Source organism: Equus caballus, chromosome 12 (genome assembly GCF_041296265.1).
Source record: "Equus caballus isolate H_3958 breed thoroughbred chromosome 12, TB-T2T, whole genome shotgun sequence".
NCBI lineage: Eukaryota > Metazoa > Chordata > Mammalia > Perissodactyla > Equidae > Equus > Equus caballus.
In genome coordinates, this window is record NC_091695.1 from 36,893,603 (window position 1) to 36,915,800 (window position 22,198).

A 22,198-nucleotide genomic window follows, 5' to 3' on the forward strand; every position below is an offset into this window, starting at 1 on the left:
TAGACAGAGAGTGATTTTCCTGAATCTGGGGCTAAAGTCACTTTATGCTAATGGATTTTGGAGGCTGTCAAGTAGGACGGATGATTGCTCAGGGCACAGGAAATAGTTGGGTGTGAGGCAACAAGTTTCTGTCTTCAATATCCTTGTGCTACAAGATGAAGAGTGATTGTGAGGCTGGATTCTAGAAGTGTTATGGAAGCAGCTTTGTTTTTGCCCACCGCCCAGAAAGCCAAACACTGAGAAGACGAAATTGCAGCAGAGAGAGGGTTTAATCACAAGGCAGCCATTCGAGGAAGTAAGAGCATGAGCTTCAAATTCGCTTCCCTGAAAATAGGGACTCGGGGTACGGGATAGGGGGCAAGGTGGTCTTAAATGTGGAGAGAGGTGATTGGAGGTGAGGAGAGGAGAGGTAATTGATGATGTGCACAAGCGTAGTCAGACTTCGTGCCTCTTCATAGGACCCATGTTCACAAAATGGCGGCATTAGCATGATCTGAGGGTGGACATTTTAGCTTCTTGATGTTAAAAGGTCGCCTATTGGACATCTGTGTGGGCCCAGTTGATGAGTTGGTGGTCTCAACCAGGCTGAAGTGGACAAGGAGTTCTAATTCCTAAAAAACAGCTCACACACCCAATACCATGGTGACCCAGGCTCCAGGAAGATGTTACCTATAGGAACCTAGTGGGAGTCAGATAGCATATTGCCTAAGCAGCACAGTTAATGATGGGTGGGTTAAACAGCTAAAAGCTATAATCAGTAATTGCAAAAAGGAAAAAACTTGAGTACCAAGATGCTTGATCATCAATGGCTGTTTGCCAGCTTCAGAAGGGTGGGACCCCCTTAACCTGCCACTTCATTTTATAGGCAATGTCAACTAGACTTAGAAACGGGAAGCAATTTGTCTCAAATTCATACTAACATTTAATAAGGAGCCAGGATAAATCCAGTTCCAATCTTCCTTTCACAAACTCTCCCATCTTCCTTAATTATGAATTCAGTTATCTTTATTTTATCTGTATTATCTGTATTTATTAATTTAAAACATTGGAAAGTGCTTATTTTGGCATAGACATCAACTTGATTGAACCACATGAGATTTCATTTCAGTTTCCCTCTCTTCCTGTCATATAAAACAAGGAATATAATATATTTAAGAGGAAAACAAATCAACAGTTAAACATATAAACTAATTACTGTTAATTTTTTGTTAATGTTTGTGCCAAACCTAGCTTTCCCTCCACAAAAATTAAAAGAAATTATCCATTAATTGTGAGAATTATACTGAGCTTTATGTATTATCGTTAATGAATGTATTACTCAATCATTTACCAAAAGAAGAAACAGATGCCCATGTCCACAGAAGCTTATATTATCATGGGGGACGTCTCCTGGCTACCAGCAGGAACATATAGTTTTTATCTTAGTGAAATGAGAAGCTATTGTGGGCATTGTGAGCAGAGCAGTGACATGATCTGATTTATATTTTAAAATCACTCTTATTCCCCTATGAACAATGGATGAGAGCAGTAGCTTAGAGGCATTGTAAGAATTTTATAAGTAATTAAGTCAAGAGATGATGCCATCATGGCCTGAGTTGGTGGCAGTGAAGATGGAAAAATATGTGGACTAAATTTCTATATGCTTTGGAGATGGAAGAAAGAATTTCCAAATGGATTTAAAGTAGGGTAAGAAATAAATCATAATTAAGCGTGACAACTAGATGTCTGGCTCAGGCAATTGTGTGGATGGTACTAATATTTATTAATACTGGGAAGATTGACGATAGGACATTTTGGCCATAAGCTGAGAGTCAAGCTAACAATTAATTGGATAATTAGTCAAAGACTACCTTGAATGGCATTTGAGAAAATGAAAGCAAGAGGTGGAATGTGACCGTGGGGTCTATTTTCGTGACTGAATTTCCGTTTAATGTTTTTCACTTTCTTATTCCAATGTATGCAAAATATTTAAGAATTTAAATCAAGTCTATATTTCTATAATTAATTCAAAAATATATGAAAAGGCCCTTTGTTCCACCCCCTGCCCTGCCACTGCTTTTTTTCTTAAGTTACTTGGGGGGAAATTATAAGACTATTCTTGAATAATAGTTTAGGGAACTTGACTGCTGCTGGAATAGTTGGAATCTAGGAGTGAATGATTCAGATTTTAGGTCTCATACTGCCCATTGTACAAAGCAGGCCCCGAAGAGTAAAAGTCCAATTTCCATGCCAAATGATGAGAGAGAGAGCCTTAGGAGACACAAAGTAGGGGAGCATTAGGGAGGAGATGCAGATTTAAGGACCTCCTAAGCCAGAGGGAAGAGGAATCCCTGTCCAGACAGGAGGTTAGTAGACAACCTTGTGAGCAAGAATTTCCAGTTCTTGCAACGGAAGGGATAGGCTCCTCTGGAGAGAACTCGGTGGGGAAAAGATGAAGCACTTGATACAATGACTTCATCCCAGGAACCAGGGCAAAGGTGGGAAGTCGGCTGCAAAAAGCCAAGCCACGGTCAGGCTCTGCACAGAACTCAGGCCCATTGGAAACCAGCCCTCCTTTCATGGAGGGATACTGAAATGCAGGAGGGCATGCCAACTATTGGCCTCTTCCTGGAGAAGAACCTGGGTCTTAGAGATGGATTTCTTACCTGGCAAGAAAGGAGCACAAGAAGGGATCTAGTCCTAGGTAGGACCCATGAGTGAGTGACTCCAGGGCTTTGTTCTACCTTATTATGTCAGTGGACACATGTTCAATCAATACTCAGGACTATTTAGAATATGCATAGGCATCCACTTCTTTTTTTTTTTTATTCATGGACATTTGTGATCTACCCTACCAGACTCTAACTTGTATATCCTGTTCATCTCTGTATGCCCATTGCAGGTATTTCAGTACATTGTATCTAATAGGTGCTCAACAAGTAGTTTTTTCAATTTTATTGAGCTCATATTGGTTTATAACATCGTGTACATTTCAGGTGTACATTATTTTATATCAGTTTCTGTATAGACTGCATCACGCTTTCCACCAATAGTCTAATTTTTATCCATCGCCATACATATGGGCCCCTTTACCGCTTACCCCATAGGCATCCACTTCTATTTCTAGTTGGAACATAAATTTAGGAAGATGTGGTGCTAACAAAGGAGTCACATAAAAAAAGAACCTAACCATTTTGATTACAGAGCCTATGTTCCTCCTATTCATCCAAAATAGTAGTCAGAATATCAAAAGGTCACATCAAGTGAAATAGAATTAAAATTAGGGATATTTAAAAGACTCCTCCATAAATAAGGAGTGATCCTGAATTATTTACAAGTCAAGGACTCTGTATTGTGTAAAAACATTAGAATCCCTTAGTATCTACTGCTTTTCTTCTCTGGAGAAGATTGAACAGGCATTTTAGGAATGAAAGCTCTTTCCAGAGAAATAGAATCTGTGCTATTCTAATCAGATAATTCTACTTACAACTCATAGGAAAGAGAGTCCAAAGCTTTCCAAGTCAATAACAGAGAAATAAACCCCAAAAGGGTAGTGATATATGTTCCTTGTAGCAGTTAGGGTTCAACTAGGGAAGCAGAACCAGTATGAGTGATATTGACAAGGGCCTTATGATAAATAACAATGAATTTTGGGAACTGGGAAAGAAATTTGTGGAAGGTTATTGCCTTTCCATCTGGTGGTGGACCTGATGCTGCTGTAGGTCAGGAGAGTGGCAGCCTGGAAAAAAAAGCCGGACATGAAAAATGGTTAAGATGGTAAACTTTATGTAATGTGTTTTTAACCACGATGACGATAGCAATAATAATTTAAAAAGCTGGACTTGAAGCATGGAAGCATGGGGACATATTGAAACCTGCATTTTTATCTCATTGTCTCTAATCTCGACCTTACGGATGATCTTCAGAAGAAGCCAGCATTCATCCTCATGGAGTCACACAACTACCTGGTCTAAGGCTCAGGGAGGCTGAAGGAGGAGATCTGGTGAGAGCAGGAGAAGCTGCAGGCCCAGCTATGGTCCAGTGGTAGCAAGGTGCGCCAGCAGATCAGCAAATGTGCATGCTGCACAATACCCAGCCCTCTAAATCCACCCTTGGAGCTCCTTGGCTGCTGCCTCACTTCTGCTTTCCGAATCTCATGCAAATTTCTATCATGGCTAACCTTGACCTAGAACTTTTCAGGGAAGGGAATTCTGGCAAATCTAGCTGCAGCTTAGCTAAATGGACACAGGACAACTCTTAGGCTGGTAAAAATAGCAGGCCGGATAGTGCTATGGAGGGCAGAAAGTGGGAGTATTGGAAACTGCATACACTGTAAATGTGCTCATAGGTGATGTAGGCATTCTAGCGTATTCAGTCTAGCAGTCCTCAATAAAATTAATTATGTGCATATCCTGTGGCCTAGCAATCATAGTTTTTGTTTTTGTTTTTTTTGAGGAAGATTGGTCCTGAGCTAACATCTGTTGCCAATCTTCCTCTGTTTTTTTTTTCTCCCCAAAGCCCCACTATATAGTTGTACATCCTAGTTGTAGGCCATTCTAGTTCTTCTATGTGGGATGCCACTACAGCATGGCTTGATGAGCGGTGTGTAAGTCTGTGCCTAGGACCTGAACTGGTGAACCCTGGGCTGCCAAAGTGGAGTGCAAGAACGTAACCCCTCAGCCATGGGGCCAGCCGTTACAATCATAGTTTTGATTGTATATCTCAAAGAAATTTTCACACAGATTTAGAGAAGATGGGTATGAGAAGAATCTTCAAATCATTGTGGGGGTAAGAGTTGGGATCCATTTGGCTGTTCATCTCTGAACTGGTGGTCAGGTAAGAAGTGATAAATGTGCTCTAAGGAAGATGATGTAGCTGCTGGAAGAAGCAGATTAGACACTCACGTAGAATAAGTATGATTGGGTATTAATAACAGACCTGAGTAAACAAAGGACAAAAATAAAATCTATAACACAATGGCATTTATGTATATTAAAAATGTATGTATGTAAAACAGAAATACACATTTCATAAGAATGCAAATAAAATAATATGCATTAGATATTAGAATGGTTGCCTTTGGTGGGGAGGAGAATGCAGACGAAAGGCAATAGACAAGAGAGAGAATTAGTGAACTGTAATTCTTCATTTAGTGCCCATCTTGCACCACAGAGGATATACTTATCAGTATGAAGTCCTACAAAAATGGCTCCAATGAGTGAAATCTGTTGGACTCCAAGCTAAGATTCAATTTTCTCCCCTAAAATAAAGTATGCGAGCCAGCTTGATAGAGGGGACAATCTTTCTTGAAGAGATTAATTTGTTCTTTCCTCTCTCATCTCCAATCATCTGATTTTAAAGATCTTTCCGATTTACCCAGTGGTTCCCCAATCTGGCTTCACATTAGAATCACCTTGGGACTGTTTAAAATAAATGTCCATGTGGGTGGATCCACGCCAGCAGTATTGACTTAATGCCTTATAAACTCCCCAGAAGATTCCACTAGGTAGTTGAAAGTTGAGAACAACTGTCATAAAATTTTCTATCTAGAATATTTCTCTTTCTATCAACAAATATCGTGATAAAATCTCTGGCTTCCTGAGGAACCCTAAAAATGCAATGTTTTCCTTCAAATTCTAAGACAAGATCTCTGCAAAGTGTATTTGTTCCCCTTTGTCTAAGCAACAGCATGAGGTCAAAACAGGAAAGAATCAAGGCTAATTTCTGATCCTTGGTTTCATTTCATTTCTTGGCTCACTATTGCAGGCCTCCAGTAACAGTCCTTGTCCACTGTAACCTTTTATTATCTTACAACGTCGACGTAAATAATCCATAAGCAATCTATAAATCAAAATTGGGAGGAGTTTATTATGAGCCAGATCTGAGGACTAGGCCTGGGCCTTCCTTTCCTAAGGAAGAAAGGGCACCAAAGAAGTGAGGTGTACAGAGTGGTTATACGCCGTCAAATAACATGTATCACATATGATTGGAATGTCCCTTTTACAGCAGTCACGAGATTGCCTAGGTGGCACAGGGATTCACACAGTAGGTAGCTGGTCTGTTGTCTTGAGCTGAGTGGTCACTGGGTGGGTGCAGCGATTAATTCCTAGCCTAGGGAAAGATGCTTATCCTTAAGGAAGTGCCAATGTGGAAGAAGTTCCATCTTTATTTGAAGGACGTTTGTTCTTGTCTTTGGGATATAGCAAATGCTTAAAGCAGATATACAATGCATGCTCAGTGACCACATCTGGCCCTTTAGGAAAAACAAGGTCAGGCTGAATTAATTTTACACCAATGGCTTCCTCATATACTTCAATATATCCAACTGCTTGCCATTTATTTATCTATAGTTAAACTAAATAATATCATTTCTGGCAGGGCAGGTTTCAAAGCAGTGACTTAAAAACTTGCAAAGTTATAAACTAGTAAGCAATGAATCAAAGCCATTTAACACATTCCAAAATCAGAGACCTTAAATAGTTAACTCTTTTTCTCAATAAAGTTTATACACTTATTGAGATAAATAAAGGTCCTACCTCAAGAAGAGCATAATTTTAGTAAGTATGTGCACACATCAGCGTGAGTGTGGGTGTAGGGATAAAACCAACAATGCAAGCAATGATATTTAGTAACTGGATTGAGACAAGCAAGTCTTGAGAAATATATTACTTTTCAAATAGTCTAATGGGTCCCTTGTGAATGAACAGCTAGAATATTGACTTTGTTCAAATAAAGATTCATTTTTTCCTTTTGGAAGTTAGCAACTTGAGTTTTGAATTTAATCATTCATTATGGTATTTCAGCACCAAAATCTGGTCAGCCTTCTCGAAAATGTCCTCTTGCTGGGGGATGTCGCACACCAGTGGAAGAAATCTCCATGAATCTTCTTGTGAAAGCCATTTCTTGTAATCATTCTCTCTCGCAAGAATTGAAGAGGTTTCTTGTTTTTATTCATTTATTTTGAATATATGTAAAGATCTTAGTTGCTAACACCTCTACATGCATTCTATCATTTAATCTTTATACTGTTCTCTAAGGTGGATACTATGATCTTAAATTTACAATTGAGATAACTCATATCTTAGAGTTTAGGTAATTTCCTTTCAGAGCTCTTTCTTTCTACAGCTTTGAATTTAAAACAAACGTGTTGAAAGGAGCTACCTTTTTTTTTTTTTTTTGCCACTTCCTTAATATTTCTTCCTCACCTTCCCTTAAGGCAATCTGTTGTCCTTCCTTTTTTCTTGTTCAATATTCCATTTACAATGGCTCTGGCTAGAATGAGGCAGGGAGGATCCTCTCTCTTTCTACCATCCTTTTAGCTATTTCCTCATGACTTCTGCTGGGGTCTTCTCTGTCATCAGTCCCTCCCTTCACTCTGAGGTAGTCCCTTCAGAGCTTCTGCTCCTATTTCCTTACATTCAATCTGTTGGCTCTGATCTGTCCATCACCTATTTTAGGACATTTATTTATTTAGGGTGATTCTATAATTTATCTTCTAAACTGGAATACTTTTGAAAGTGAAAGCACCCATTAGTACAATGACATTGGGGTCACAGGTGTGGGGAATTGGAATTGGTCACCCCAAGATCTGTCTCTTTGACATGAAGATTATTTGCGGCTGGTTACTTTTAAAAACTGCAGACATGAGAGAAACTCTGGAGAGCAGAATTTACTTACCCTTTGTTAGAGACATTTATATTTGTAAGGGAAATCTCCGTCTGTAAAGGCGTCTCCCTCTTTGTATCAGGAAGAAGAGAGGATCACCTTATCTCTAAAAACTCTTATCAATGCAGAATTCCAGGACTTAAATCTGGTAATCTCTCATAACTGATGCCCCCCATCCCCAACATCCTCCTTTGCCTTTAGCTAAGGATGGTATTTACGATGAAAACCTCTGCCATTTTGGTGAGTTGCTCAGTTTTCCTAAGTCTCTCCCATGTATACTTGTTACAAAGCTTTGTTTAATTTTCTCCTATTATTCTGTCTCATGTGAATTTAATTCAAAGCCCAGCCAGAAGGACCTAGAGTGGGTAGAGGAAATATCTTCCTCCCCTACACGGGCGTGACTCTGCCTTTACCCTACCCAGAACCTGAGTTTTGCACACAGCTTGACCAGTCACCATGTGATGTTGGGAAAGGTGATTAACATCTCTATGATATAGTTTTCTCTTCTATGAAATTGGGTTAATAGCTGTACCAAGGTCTTGGATAATTGTGAGGATGGCATGAGTTGATACATGGAAAGCATTTAGAATGGTGACTGGTACATAGAAATCATTCAATGCTTTTAAACTACAATTTGCATCATTTTTATATCCATGATGCTGGCAAATTAATTAACCTCTCTAAGCCTGTGAGAATTGAATAGGATAATGCATGTGACCACCTTCCCTACTCTAGACACTACTCTTACTATCTTTGTCTTTTCTTACTATGCAAATAACTATTCTAACCTCCATTCCACAACTATTTCCCACCCATCTACTTATATCTACTGCTTGTATTTCTTGTTCCAGCAATGTGTTAAGCAATATCTCAAAGCCAGGAGGCGGTTACTCCTGACACTAGTTTCCTAATTGACACAGAGCCTTCGGGAAGCACAGTGTAATCTGAGGAACCTCAGACGTGAATGTGGTTAGCACACTCTCCAGTCCACCAACAAAACATTTCACTGATTCCTCTAAAGTGTTGCATTAGGCAAAGGTATGATACTTTAAGCGTGAGTTAGAAGAGGCTGCCATTTTCTGGAAAAGACACTGGTGATCCTTACTGAGTGTCTCCTGGTCGTGACAAGGAGGGCTTGAGAAGAAAGAAGTCTGCCAAGGCCTGAAACTTCAAGGTAAACCCTATAGATTCCTTCCTCACAGAAAACCCCTTTATTGTCTGCTAAAGGTGCCACCCAGTGGGCCACTGGTGATGTCTACAGAGTTTTCTGTTTGGTTACTATGTAGAGATTTGGAACATTTAGCTACGAGGATGGCTTTCCCTTAGAATTTGATTCTTACTCTGGTGCCATGGTAAAAAATGTTAGACATCAGGGCAGGCCAGGTGGTGCAGTGGTTAAGTTTGTACACTCTGCTTCAGCGGTCCAGGGTTTGTTGCCCAGCATGGACCTGCACACCACTTATCAAGCCATGCTGTGGTGGCATCCCACATATAAAATAAAGGAAAGTGGGCACGGATGTTAGCTCAGGGCCACTCATCCTCAGCAAAAAGAGGAAGATTGGCAGTGGATGTTATCTCAGGGCTAATCTTCCTTAAAAAAAAGTTAGACATGAGTATATAGTTATTTCTTTGGAAGAACATGGGCATGGACACACAGATGCACACACTCTTTAGACATATTAAATCCAAATGGCTGCCCACAAATTTGGCTGCCAGGTCTGGTAATGAGGGATGGTCTGGACACATCTGAGATATGGGATTTGGTGAGTGAGTGTCTGCATAAGCTCAGAGGGACAGTAATGATACTCTAGAACCAGACTACCTTGTTCTGATCCCTAGCTCCTCAAATTACTGGCTGTGTGGCCTTGGGCAAGTTCCTTAACTCCTCTGATGCTCAGCTTCCTCATCTGTAAAATGGAAAGGATGATAATGGTAGTAACTATTCATATGGATGTTGTGAGAACTAAATTAGTTAACATAAGTAAAACACCACCTGACCCACATTAAAAGCTAGATAGGCGAACTTAACTGGTGGATTCATAGGAAATCACTTCTCCCATTAAACAAAAAACTAAATTGACCAAATTATAGAACATATAGTTTATTTTTCCTGAAGGTTGAAAATTCCCCCTGATATTTATGGTTATTTTAAAAAATCAAATTAAAATGTGATTGAAATAGATTTTTTTTTCTATGACACATGGGCTGAGATTCAGTCTGGAAGAAGAGCAGAAAATATCCAGGTGGAGCTTGAGGGGAAATGCCTTCAGGAAGGTGGGAACAATACTGAGAAGGATTAAGACTTTTGACAGCTTGACACTTGGGACAATTGAGAGAAATAAAACAAGGCTAGACTGAATTACAAGACAAGGAGGGTGAGGAATGAAGCTGGAGATACAAGCAAGTAACTATCTGATCATGAGGGAGCAACGCTCCCCACATCATACACATTTTAGTGTATTTGATATTTTATCTAAAATACATACATATTTCCCAATGGATAAATTTTAAGCTTGGGCTTTGCAAGGTAACGTTCGTTCAACATAGGTAAGAGAAGGATTTAAAGAACCTTATTCTACTTTTCTTCATTCTTATTATATATCTTGAAGAGAGTTACATCAGGTGTTCATTAAAATAGAGTTTGTTGTAAGCTTTTTTGACCCTCTCTCATTCTTGGATTCTGTGCACGGTAGTAGTGAGCATGGGAGGTAAGGGCTCCTTGCCATTCCACATTTATCAGTGTTTAAATAGAGAATGTACCTTAATGCTAGTGACAAATAAAAATGGCAAGCAATAGGATATATTGGAGTATATGAGGAAGCCATTTGGTATAAACCTAATTCGGCCTGACTTTGTCTTTCCAAAAGGGCCTGACCGAGGCTGTTGAGCATGCATTGTATATCTGCTTTAGAGATTCCCTATGGCAAGAGCAAAGGCCCTTGAGATAAAGGTGCAAATTCTCTCCCCCTCCCAACGTTGGCATCTCCTTAAGGATTAAGTATCTTTCCTTGGGCTGGAAACTGATTGCTGCGCTCACCTGTGACCGCCCAGCTTGAGACAATAGACTTGCCTCCTGCTGCGCCCACAGAGATAGCAGACCCACTACCTGCTGTGTCCATCAAGCGCTGTGCTGACGGGGCGATCTTGTGACTATTGTGGGAGGGACATTTCAATCATGTGTGAAACGCTCTCTTTGAGGGTATATAACCACCCTGTGTACTCCCACTTCTTTGGAGTGCTCTGTTCCTTTGTGGAAAGGCTCTCCTGGGTTATAATCCTAAGATTTAAGCTCAGAATAAACTCACCCAAATTTTCATTTATAGATTGGTTATGGATTATTTTCATCAACACTAGCATGGATATCAGAATTGGTAGGAAACTTTTAAGATGGCTAAAATAGCTATTGCCAATGTGATAAAGTTAAAGTTAGAACGTGTTCTGACTCTCACCTTCTTAGTGCCTTAGTGATTGATAAAGCGTGATACATACCCCCTGCAATAGAGAGCTAGAAAGGTAAACGTTATCCAGTGCTTGGCACATAGCAGTAAGTACTCTATAAATTATACCTGTTATTATCACTGGAACGTGACTAAAGCCATCCTTCTTGCATGAGAGATACAGCTCATGAAACCATATATCTGATTGTCCAGGATTGATTTGAAGAGAGGCAGGGTCTAGACAATACATAATTGCATGGATTAATGGGAAAGGAATTGCTCTTTTTCGTTCCAAAGTTCAGTGAAGCACCAAGCCTGCAACAATAATCTGATGATGTCCACTACTCCAAGTCAAAATGGAATTAAACAATGTAAAAACTATTCTTCTGCCCTCCTGCCCCATTTGTGGAATCATTTTGATGCATGGACAGATAGAAACCTTCTCTTGCACTCAAAAAATATTATTAGCTAGTAGTAAAAGAGTAAACATCAAACCTTTAGATTTCTTTTTTATGACAGCCATCAACAACCCCAAATGGCTTCCCAAGAAGTTGATAATGCACAGCTGGGGACAGCTTCAGCAGGTATTACCCCAGGAAGCCAGGTGAAACCAGAGATGGTGAATTATTCTGTCTACCAGCCCATTGATAGATCACAAAATTACCAGAAAGAAGAATTTCAAGTCCTTGGGGTAAGTCAGCCATTGTTAAGAAACTGGTTTAAGATGGAAGAAAATAAACAACATGTGGAAAACCTTGTTTATGCCCATAAGGAGGAATTCATCACCAAGTCAATAATGTTGCTCCTTCAAGAAAAGACTGGGGCATATTTTAGACCTGGGAAGTAGAAATGCGGAGGCATAATCATATGGCAGAAAATATCCTATCAACACTGGAGAATGGACTCCAATCTGACCATCTGCATCAGGAGGCTGACCTCTGTGAATTCAATATTTCATATTTTAAATTTAAAAATTGGGTTGAAGGAATGGCCAAGTAGAATGCTGCTGAATGTCTGTCTGCCTTCATCATAGTATGGCCCCAAAGCATGCTGGGAAGATAGTTTGACTCAATCTGTGTTATCAGCCACATCTCCTTTACTCTTCTGTCACTTTCCCAGAGGAGTTTGTGAGAGGCAAAGATGAAGGGTTGGTGGGAATAGCATGGAACAAAAACCTCCCAGGGTAAGCTCTTGCCTAGTTAATTTAGACTTGACTTTCAACCATATCTCCTTTCTGAGGAAAATTAAAACAGTCTCTTCTCAGTGTAAAGTAGTATGTGACCATTATGTTTTTTTGGTTGTTTGTTTTCCTTCTTACAGGCCGTCCAGATCCTGACTGGAGCAATACTTCTGGCTATTGGTGTTGTTCTGGGTTCCATACTGTCCACAGCCCATCCCTTCAGGAACTTTTTCTTTACCTTCTACACAGGCTATCCGCTGTGGGGTGCTCTATTTGTGAGTATTCAAATTCCCCTGACCATAGCTCATTTCTTAGCTACCACTACCAGCAATATGTTTGATTATTAAAGTGTTGCTCTTTGGTTATTTGAAAGTTTCACGCTGCTGTTGGTTTGATTGGTAATCCTTGACACAAACAGGTTTTAAAAACACAGCACCTTTCTTTCTGATGAAAAGAAATCACATTTGCTGAGTATGTGATTAACAATTAGGACAAGCTACGTCCTAAATGTTAACTTAATATCCACGTATTAAATTTATGTCTACTCAGAAAATTTAATGAAAAATGAGTATTAGTGAATTGCCTTGTAGTGTGGCCAAGAGAGTCCTGGTTTGGGAGATAAGAGATTTGACTGCTGATAACTGTCTGAAAATCAGAAGAGTCATTTTCCCTAGCTGGGTCAAAATGTAATCAGTAAAAACAGGCTTTGAGTCAAGGTGATTTTTAAAATTTATTTATTCAGTTTTGTAATACGATTGTCTTTCCTGATGGTTCACTTTTTAAAACGTGGTTGATAGGAACTATTTGTTAATCACTTGCTATTTTTTTCATGCTACTATGAAATTGAGGATGGGAAAGTTTAGTTGAAAATAGTAAGTAGAACATGTAATTGACAAATGAAGAAGAAAGAAATTTATAATAAGTCTTGGGCTCTAATTTATTCATGCCTTTAGTTTTTCAAAAGCATTAATCTTCAGATCTCCTTTAAAAAGAAATCGCTCATATTTGGCCAAAATTTCTTGGCCCAGATCAGATCTCACATTCTGACAAAAGATTATATTCTGTTTCTGGATACAGTCAAAGACATGTAATGTGGATTTAACATTTCTGAAATTTTTAGATAGTTAACATCACCAGTTTGATGGAATAGTTAGAATCTGATTTTTTTCTGGAAAACCTAGGGTACACATTTGCTCTGCATATTGAATCCTGACTACCTAAATGGAAAAGTTCCAAACTGTAGAAAAGAGAATAATACTGTGTTTCAGTTGTTCAATCAGAAAAGAGTTTTCTTTTCTCAGAAAGTAAGGTCAGGTTGTTGAAAAAAGAGCCACGGTGAGGGAGCCAGAGTTTCACTCTTTTAGCATCTTCAACGCTAAGACTCAAATCTGACCGTTGGATTCCCATTGCTGGAAGCTTCTCTCTGGGTCTGTATCACCTAAAGTACAAAGTCTAAGGTGCATGACATGACACAAAGCCCTTAGTATCTGGCCTTACCTACAACTCTACTACCTTCGTCTCCTTCCCTTTCCCTCTGTGCGTTATGACTTGCTGTATGTTGACTGCGATATCTTGTATTTACCCGATCTTTCTTTTCCTAATCCTTAGTAACTGTGTGACTTTGGAAAATATATTTGACTCTCCCCCTTTAGTTCCTCACTAGGATGGTAGAAATAATATTAGGACTTTCTTTTGGGGGTGACTGAAATTAACTAGAAAAAAATATATAAACCTTAGCTATTGTTAATAATTTGAGTGCTTTCTCTATGCTGGACACATGTCTAAGCCCTTACTATGTATTATTTCATTTTATCCCCATACAACTATAAGGTAATTAATATGAACATGGGGATATGCACATCTCTCTTTTACAGAAAAAGAAACTCAGGCAAAGAGGGGTTTGATCATTTGTCTAAGGCAACAGAATGAACAGGAGCCAAAGATGGGATCAGAACACAGAGCACATGCTCTTAACCACAAAGCAACAGTGACTCTGGCACGTTCTGTGATAACCTCTTTATTATTTGAAACAGAATTTAGAGCCTGTTCTTTCAGGTTCAGGCAAAATCCAATCAATGACATTTACATAGCAGGCCTTTGCTCTCCATAATTTTGGCAACTTTTCCCTCAAACCACAGGAGTGGCTTGGTAAATGGTTGTGAGATTTATGAGGTAAAAAAAAAACAGAATGAAGCTCTGAGAAAACCATGAACATGTAGAGAATTCAATTTATCAAAATTAGAGTCATGGAAACCATAACATATCAAAATAATAATTTAAGAATTAGTGGGTATATCAATATAGACATTTAGATATGTAAAAGATCTTTTAGAAGATCTAGTCCATTAAATCAAATCCTTATCTGAAGCCTGGCTAAGAATATGAGAACAACATTATATGTACATATGTATGTAAATAAGTATTATTTACATTTGATATAAATAGAAGCATAAAGATAATTGTATTACATTAAATATATATATATTTGTTATATGTTTTTAAAGCAGGTACACTCTCACAAACCTGTAAAAAGCCAGACATAAAACAAAATGAAAATATTACAAATGTACTTAAAATTTAAACTAACTTAAAATTGTATTCCTATAAAATGATGAGCAACATCAAGTATGATTTTGTGTTCCAGGATGTGAATTTAAAAAAGAAGTTTTGTACAACTATTGCTAGATATCTGCTAATCAAGGGAGGACCAAGAAAATATGGTTGAGACTTAAAATTCCTTTATCTGCCTCATTTCCTATTTTCAACAGTTTGTTATTTCAGGATCCTTATCTGTTGCAGCTGGGAGAAAACCCACAAGAAATTTGGTGAGTGGCAGTTCTTCTTCTTTTTCTATAATGATAGGAGTAGAAATAAGTTATCCATTAATAGTAGGAGAATAGAGATTGGTGAATCCAACTGAGACACCAAGTCTCATTTAATGCACAAGAAAACTAATCTCCTTTTCTTAAGGCATTCAGATGGTAGATCATCAGAAAATCATATAGATTGTGACTATGATTACTGGGATGGGTACTATGAATATTTGCTGCATCTGTAGCTTAGAAAGAGGCTTCTTGATTTTTGCGTGTTATTAAATTTGATCAATTCTAATTATTTTGAGTGCACACTCTCCCACCACTAGTTCTAAAACTGAGAGCCAAAATTCTATTCCTTTGGTGATTCATTAAACGGTGACTAAGTCTCCATTACCCTTTCTCACCGACTCATCTGCCCATTATTCTATTTTCCTAGTCCATTCACTCTCTTTCCTTCCTAGATGGCTATTTCACCTTTATATTCTGTCCTCAAACACCAATACTTTTTCTCTCATCCTTGCTCTCTTTTAATGACCTTGCTTCCTATTCTAACGTGTCAGAAGAAAATTTTCAGATCACTATAACATCTATTTAACGGAACAGATCTGGACCTATATATTTTTTCCTTCCAACCTCTTACCATAGGAAACTTCTCTGTGATTTTCTTCAAAGCCAGTACCTCTCCTCAAATACTAGATTTTGTTCCTTTTTTCCCACACAAGTGCATCGCTCCAATTTTCTCTTTCTACTACATTTTTAAAAATTAGCCTATAAACATTCAGTTACTGTTCTTAACTTAAAAGAAAAAAAAATCTTCACCTTATTTTCTCCTGCTAGATACAGGCACAACTTGTTTTTCCTTCTATAGCTAAACTTCTTAAAGGAATTATCTATACTCTGTCTCCAGTTCCTATCCACCTAGTTTCAACTAAACCCACTCCAGTGAGGCTTTATTTTCTTCCCTACCACCCCTCTGTAAGTGCTCCCTTTAAGATCACTGAAGACTTTCACATTGGTAACATAGTGATCAATTCTCAATCCTCATTTAACTTGACCCATGAGCAGCATTTAGCACACAGCTGGTCACTCACTCTTCCTTCCAATAATTTCTTCACATGGACACATTGATTGGCTAATTTTCCTTCTGTCTTTTCAGTTTCTCTTTCTCAATCTCCTTTACTAGTTCCTTTCCTTCTCTCTGACCTTTTAATGTTGGAGTTCCCTAGAACTCAATTCTTTATTACCTGTTCTATTCACTCCTTTGGTGATCTCATCATCCATTCTCACGGCTTACAATAACATCTATATGCAACCCTGAAATAAATATTTCCCGCCTACATCTCTCTCCTGAGCATCAGACTGGCAATTGCCTTCATTTAGAGGTCTAAGAAGTCCAATCTTCCTCCTCAACACTTCTCCATCCACTGTCTATCTCATGTCAGCTGATGGGAATTCCGTGCTTCCTGATTCCCGAGCCGAAAACTTTAGAATTATCCCTCATTCTTCTTTCTTTGACAATCTTGAATCCAAATTTGTCAGCAAATTTTGTTGGCCCTATGTTCAAGCTATATCTGAGGTGACCTTTTTTTTTCTTTCTATTGATAACACCTCATCGAATCTACCATGGTCTTTTTTAATTGGACTGCTTGCTTCCACCCTTGGCCCTCTCTAAACTAGTCTCACTTGAGACATCAGAGTGTTAAACTAGAAATAAAGAGCCAAAATGAGAGACAGAGAGGCATTTATTTGGGGATCAAAGAACTGCAATTCAGGGTACACATATTTGGGTAGCAACTCAAACACTGTCCCACTAGAGAGTCAGGGACTTTTAAAGGCAAAATAGAGAGGTCTGCATTACAAAGAATATTAATTGAGGTTGGTGGCAGAAAGCTAATCTTGGCTAAATGTAATTAATTGCTAAGGCTAGTTAGAGGGAAGCAAAAGTCCATTACTGTAAGGAATTGCAACATTCTCAGAATTTTTGTGTCTTAATTAATTTCAAAAGTTTACTATGTGCCCAATGAGGACTTGCATAAGACCAATTTCCTTAATGGCTTCCTGGCGCCATTTTAAAGCCCTTAGACATTAGTGATCCTCTTTTGTTTCACATATCACTGGAGTGTTCCCCTTAAAGTATAAATCTGATTGTGTTGCCCTTTTGCTCAAAATCCACTAATGGCTCTATATTTTCCTCAGAGTAAGAATCAAAGTCCTTTCCATGACCTGCAGGACCCTACATAATCTGGCTCTCTGGTCATTCTCCATCTTCCTTTCCTAATATTGTTTACTTTGGTCACTTCCCTCCAACTGCCTTGTCTCCTCTTGGAACATTCTGGCATCAGGGCTTTGAACTGAGTGCTTCCTCAACCACAAGGACTTTCCTCCAGATATCCTCATGGCTAACTCCCTCAGTTCTTTAAAGCTACTCCCTAAGTGTCATTCTTATTGAATATCACAAACCCCCACTCCTCTCTCTGCACTTCCAGATCCTCCTTACTCTACTCTATTATCCTATAGTATTTAATCACTTTAAAAAATACTATGTAATTTACCTATAAGTATTCTTAATTGATTTGTTGGTCTTTGCTGCTAGAATATAGGCTTCATGAAGGTCGGGATCTTTGTTCACTGATGTTTGCCCACCATCTAGAATCTTGCTGGGTGTGTTACTGAATGAGGTTCATTTTGTCCATTGCATGGAAAGCCAATCACCGAAAAGAATTTGCTGCAGAGAAAGAGTTTATTCACAAGATCACCAAGTGAGGAAACTGGAGAACAAATCTCAAGTCCACCTTCCTGAAAATGGAGACTAGGGATATTTATGGAGGAGAGGGGCGAGGTGGTCTGAAGTGTGGGAATAGATCATTGGAGGCAAGGAGGAGTGAAGTAATTGATGATCTGTGTGAGCACAGTCAAATTTCCTGCCTCTTCATAGGATGCACACTCGCAAAATGGAGCTGTTGGCATGATCTGACGGTAGGGTTTTTGGTTCCCTGATGTCAGGAGGCTACCTATTGGGCATTCACACAGGCCCAGTTGATGAGTTGGTGGTCTTGAGTGGCTTGAACCAGACAGGATCAACTCTTATTTCCTGAAAAACAACTCAAGTATCCGTTACCATGGTGACCCAGTCACCAGGGAACCTAGTGGGAGTTGGATAATATATTGTCTGAGCAGCACAACTAACAGTGGTTGGGCAAACAAATAAAAACTACGACTAATAACTGCCAAATCTTTAGCTACTAACTATCTAGTCATTAATAGCTAACTCTCCACTGGTTTCAGTTGTGTAAATAACCTTCAACAGAAATTTATTGAAATCAGTTGTAGCCAAAGGAATGTGCTGTCTGTGTTAATCGAAAATTCTTATTCTTTTTTAGATGCAAAACAGTTTTGGGATGAATATTGCCAGTGCTACAATCGCTCTAGTTGGGTTTATTTTTCTCATAATAAGTTTAGTAGTTAATAAGCTGTCAATCAAGATGTGTCCATCTTCACAGTCACCAAACTTATGTATTTACATGGGCGCCACATCAAACGTATGTTTTTAAAAATTATGTTTAATTATAAAATATTTCAAATAATTTAAAATGTACAGAAAAGATAATATTTCTGATACCATGCTGCCTTGATTTGAATGTTGGTTCTGCCGCTTATTAGCTCTGTAAGGAAGGGCAAAGTAGATAACCTCTCTGTGTTTCAATTTTCTCATGGTTGAAACAAGAATAGTGATAGCATCAATCTCACAGGGTTGGTGTAAGCATTAAATAAGTTAACATTTGATAAGCAATTAACACAGTACACATCGTGTTACATTATTTCCAATATACCGCTACTACTATTACACTCTCCAGATAGACTGAATTTTTAAAAACATTTTATTTCACATCTTGTTTAATAAAACTAACTTGGGAGATCCAATATGCTCTGTTGTTTCAGATTTTTGTTTTTAAAAGATTGGCCCTGAGCTAACATCTGTTACCAATCTTTTTTTTTCTCTTCTTCTTCTTCTTCTCCCCAAAACCTTCCAGTACATAGTTGTATATTCTAGCTGCAGGTGCTTCTAGTTGTGCTATGTGGAATGCCACCTCACCATGGCTTGATGAGTGGTGCCATGTCCGAGCCCAGGATCTGAACCAGCGAAACCCTGGGCCGCCGAGGCAGAGCACGCGAACCCAATCACTTGTCCGTGGGGCCGGTCCCCAGGGTCTGAGATTTTTGAATAATGACTCACTGAAGTTTCGAATGACTTTACTTTTGAATTTATTTGAATATGGTATTTTCAAAGGGAAGTTCTTTAATAACATTTCCAAATTGTTATGCTTTTGTTTGTTTAGATATTCTTCCTCTTCTGAGGTGAACTTGGAAATTAACATTTTCCTTCAAATTTGTCCTTTTTCCCCATGATGATTTATGAGCCATTATTTATTGACTCACTCATAATCCTCCTGTTTGCTGACACTACTCCTGGAAGTTAGTGTCTTTATTTTATTTTATTTTTTGTGTATGTGAGGAAGATTGGCCCTGAGCTAACATCTGTTGCCAGTCTTCCTCTTTTTGCTTGAGGAAGATTGTCGCTGAGCTAAGATCTGTTCCAATTTTCCTCTATTTTATGTGGGATGCCCCCACAGTATGGCTTGGTGAGCAGTGCTAGGTCCACACCCAGGATCCGAACCTGGGACCCCTGGGCGGCAGAAGCAGAGCATGTGAACTTAACCACGATGCCACCCTGACGGCCCCCTTCTTTATTTTATTTTTAATGATCTAAGTTTATATTTATGTGGGCCTTATTTTTCTGTGGATTTTGTGGTATTTTTCCTCCAGAGAAATTTTGTATTTGCTTCTTCTATGTTTCTTGGTGATAACAGAAAGATCACGATTCTAGGAATTTTGTGTTTAATATTTCAGCTTAGTGTTTTAATTTCTAGGGATAGTGTGTATGCCTAAACCTCTATGAAGTACTATTAATGAAACGATGGAGAGGCCATTTTCCTTAACTACCTGCTCATGTCCTTAGTTACCGCTATTCCAATTGGTAGATTATAGTGATAACGTCAGAATTTTGCCTCAGCTGCTTCTTTCCCCTATGACTACTTTACATGGGTTGACATAGAAATACAATGTGTCTCTCTTTCCAGGGAAAATGTGTCCCTGCTTGTAGATTGACACTGTGTCTCTTATCGAGTGTTGGTGTGTGGCTGTGTAGTAAACCTAATTTATGGTTCACTTTGCTCTGTTTTATGGGAGGGAGATGTTATAGTTTGGTTTCCTGATGACATTTTTTTCCTCTGGATATTTCTACCGGGTTTGATACAAGGCATCATATCTTCTAGGGCTTTGTGTCTCTAATGCTGATCCTTTCCTTGCTGGAATTGTGCATAACCACCTTTAGCTCAATCATGTGGTGCAAAGAAAATTGCTGTGTTTCTAGAGAGGTGGGTTTGTTTAAATGACTAATAATTCATATGATCTTCAGCCTCTCTCTAGGTTTGGGGTTGTCTCTGACTCTTGGAATTAGAAAGAAACTTTGATGCAGTAATGATTTGTGGGGTTCCTGGAGTTAGAGATGGTATGAATGTTAAGATGGAATGAAGACCAGAAAAGAATTCTGATGTAAAAATGCAAGGAGAAATAGTGTATTTCATATCAAAGAGCATACATTTTTTATACAGATAGAATTAAGTTATTATTTTCTTGTAACTTGTCACTGTCTAGCTGTATACCCAGGAAAAATCACGAATTCTTTCTAGATTTTAGGTACCTTATCTGTACAATGAAAATGTTTTCATTTATTTCTGATATTTGCTGTAAAGACTATGTATATAATACTTCAGTACAGTAATAATCAGTGAATGAATATTATTCGTGATGATCATGATGATAATAGGAAGGGATGCAGGTGACGATCCTATTCTTGGGGATTGATATTGTTTTATTTTCCAGGCAATTTCCTCACCTCCCAATTCTGTGGAATAAGGAATGCCTCCTGATGGAAGTAAATCTGAGAGCAAGGAAGTTGATCCTTAAATCTCCCAATGAGTCAGAGCTCCATCCAAGAACTAAAGAAAATATAAGCCTGTAAAACATGCCTGCTATCATGGCACCAATCAAGAGAAACTCAGACATTTGACTCAGTCTTTTCTGTCCTAACTATAAATCATATTAGTGTATCCTGGGGATGGAAGAATAAATATGCTTCTTTAGGCATTCCTTGTTTTGTAACTTCTATGATCACCACTCCAAAGTTGTTCCCAGAAATTAGTTCTCTTTCTTCTTACCCACCTACTCCACCTTTTTTTTTTTTTTTTGCTGAGGAAGACTTGCCCTGAGATAGATCAATATTTGTTCTTCAAAGGAGAATGAGAAACTGTAATATAGAGAAGTAAAGAATAAGGGCTTCAGAATCTTACAGATCTGGGTTCAAATTCTGATACTGTCACTTATTAGCTGTGTGAACTAGAGCAAGTTACTTAATCTCTCTGACATATTTTTCCTCATCTTTAAAATAGGCATAATAATATCAACAACCTCATCAGTTATTATGAGGGTTAAATAAAATAAAGCCAATGTGGAATAGCACCACAACTACTTGATAATGATGTTGCTGTTATTGTCGGCCTTGTGCTGTTAAGGCTGAGGTGGGATTGTGGCCAGATGTGCAGGAGAGATGGCAGAAACCCTCACACTTCACTGTGCCTCCTCCTATAGCCTCCAGTGACATCTGTGGCCATCTTTTCACAGTGGCAATTTGATGTTAAATCTCCTTCTGCTGTATCTGGTTCCTGATTTATAAATATACTGCTGAAGTACTTATATTTCTGATCTATAAATTAATTTCTCTCCCTTAATACTGAACTGGGTCATCCACAATGTCTAAGTTCATACTCATAAGGTACTCTTAGCTCCTTGTTTACCATAGGTGTAAAGATTTTTCCACACTCTTCTCTACTAATTCTTACTTCTGTTCTTCAGAATGTATAAAGTCTATTTCTTTGTTATATATATATGTAATTTATTTGTTTTTGTAATCCATTCAACAATCATTCAGGGAGTGCCTACCATGTGCCATGTGCTGTTCTAGGAGTTTGGCATACAATAGAGGACGACGTATAGCCTCTGCT

General features: G+C 38.5%; 1 protein-coding gene across 2 annotated transcripts; it reads left to right on the forward strand.

The window, feature by feature from the left end:
* Positions 1 to 8,578: 8,578 nt before the first annotated feature.
* MS4A3 (membrane spanning 4-domains A3) lies at positions 8,579 to 21,284 on the forward strand. 2 transcript variants are annotated; one of them, XM_001916094.4, is made up of 7 exons: positions 8,579 to 8,818; positions 11,601 to 11,772; positions 12,402 to 12,536; positions 15,030 to 15,086; positions 18,458 to 18,616; positions 20,411 to 20,512; positions 21,021 to 21,284. In XM_001916094.4, the coding sequence occupies exons 2-7, from the start codon at positions 11,617 to 11,619 to the stop codon at positions 21,051 to 21,053; spliced, it is 642 nt and encodes a 213-aa protein (XP_001916129.1). In that variant the 5' UTR covers positions 8,579 to 8,818; positions 11,601 to 11,616; the 3' UTR covers positions 21,054 to 21,284. The 2 variants fall into 2 exon arrangements, with proteins under 2 accessions (XP_001916129.1, XP_023510730.1); XM_023654962.2 differs by lacking the exon at positions 20,411 to 20,512 and having other exon boundaries at positions 8,667 to 8,818.
* Positions 21,285 to 22,198: the final 914 nt, after the last annotated feature.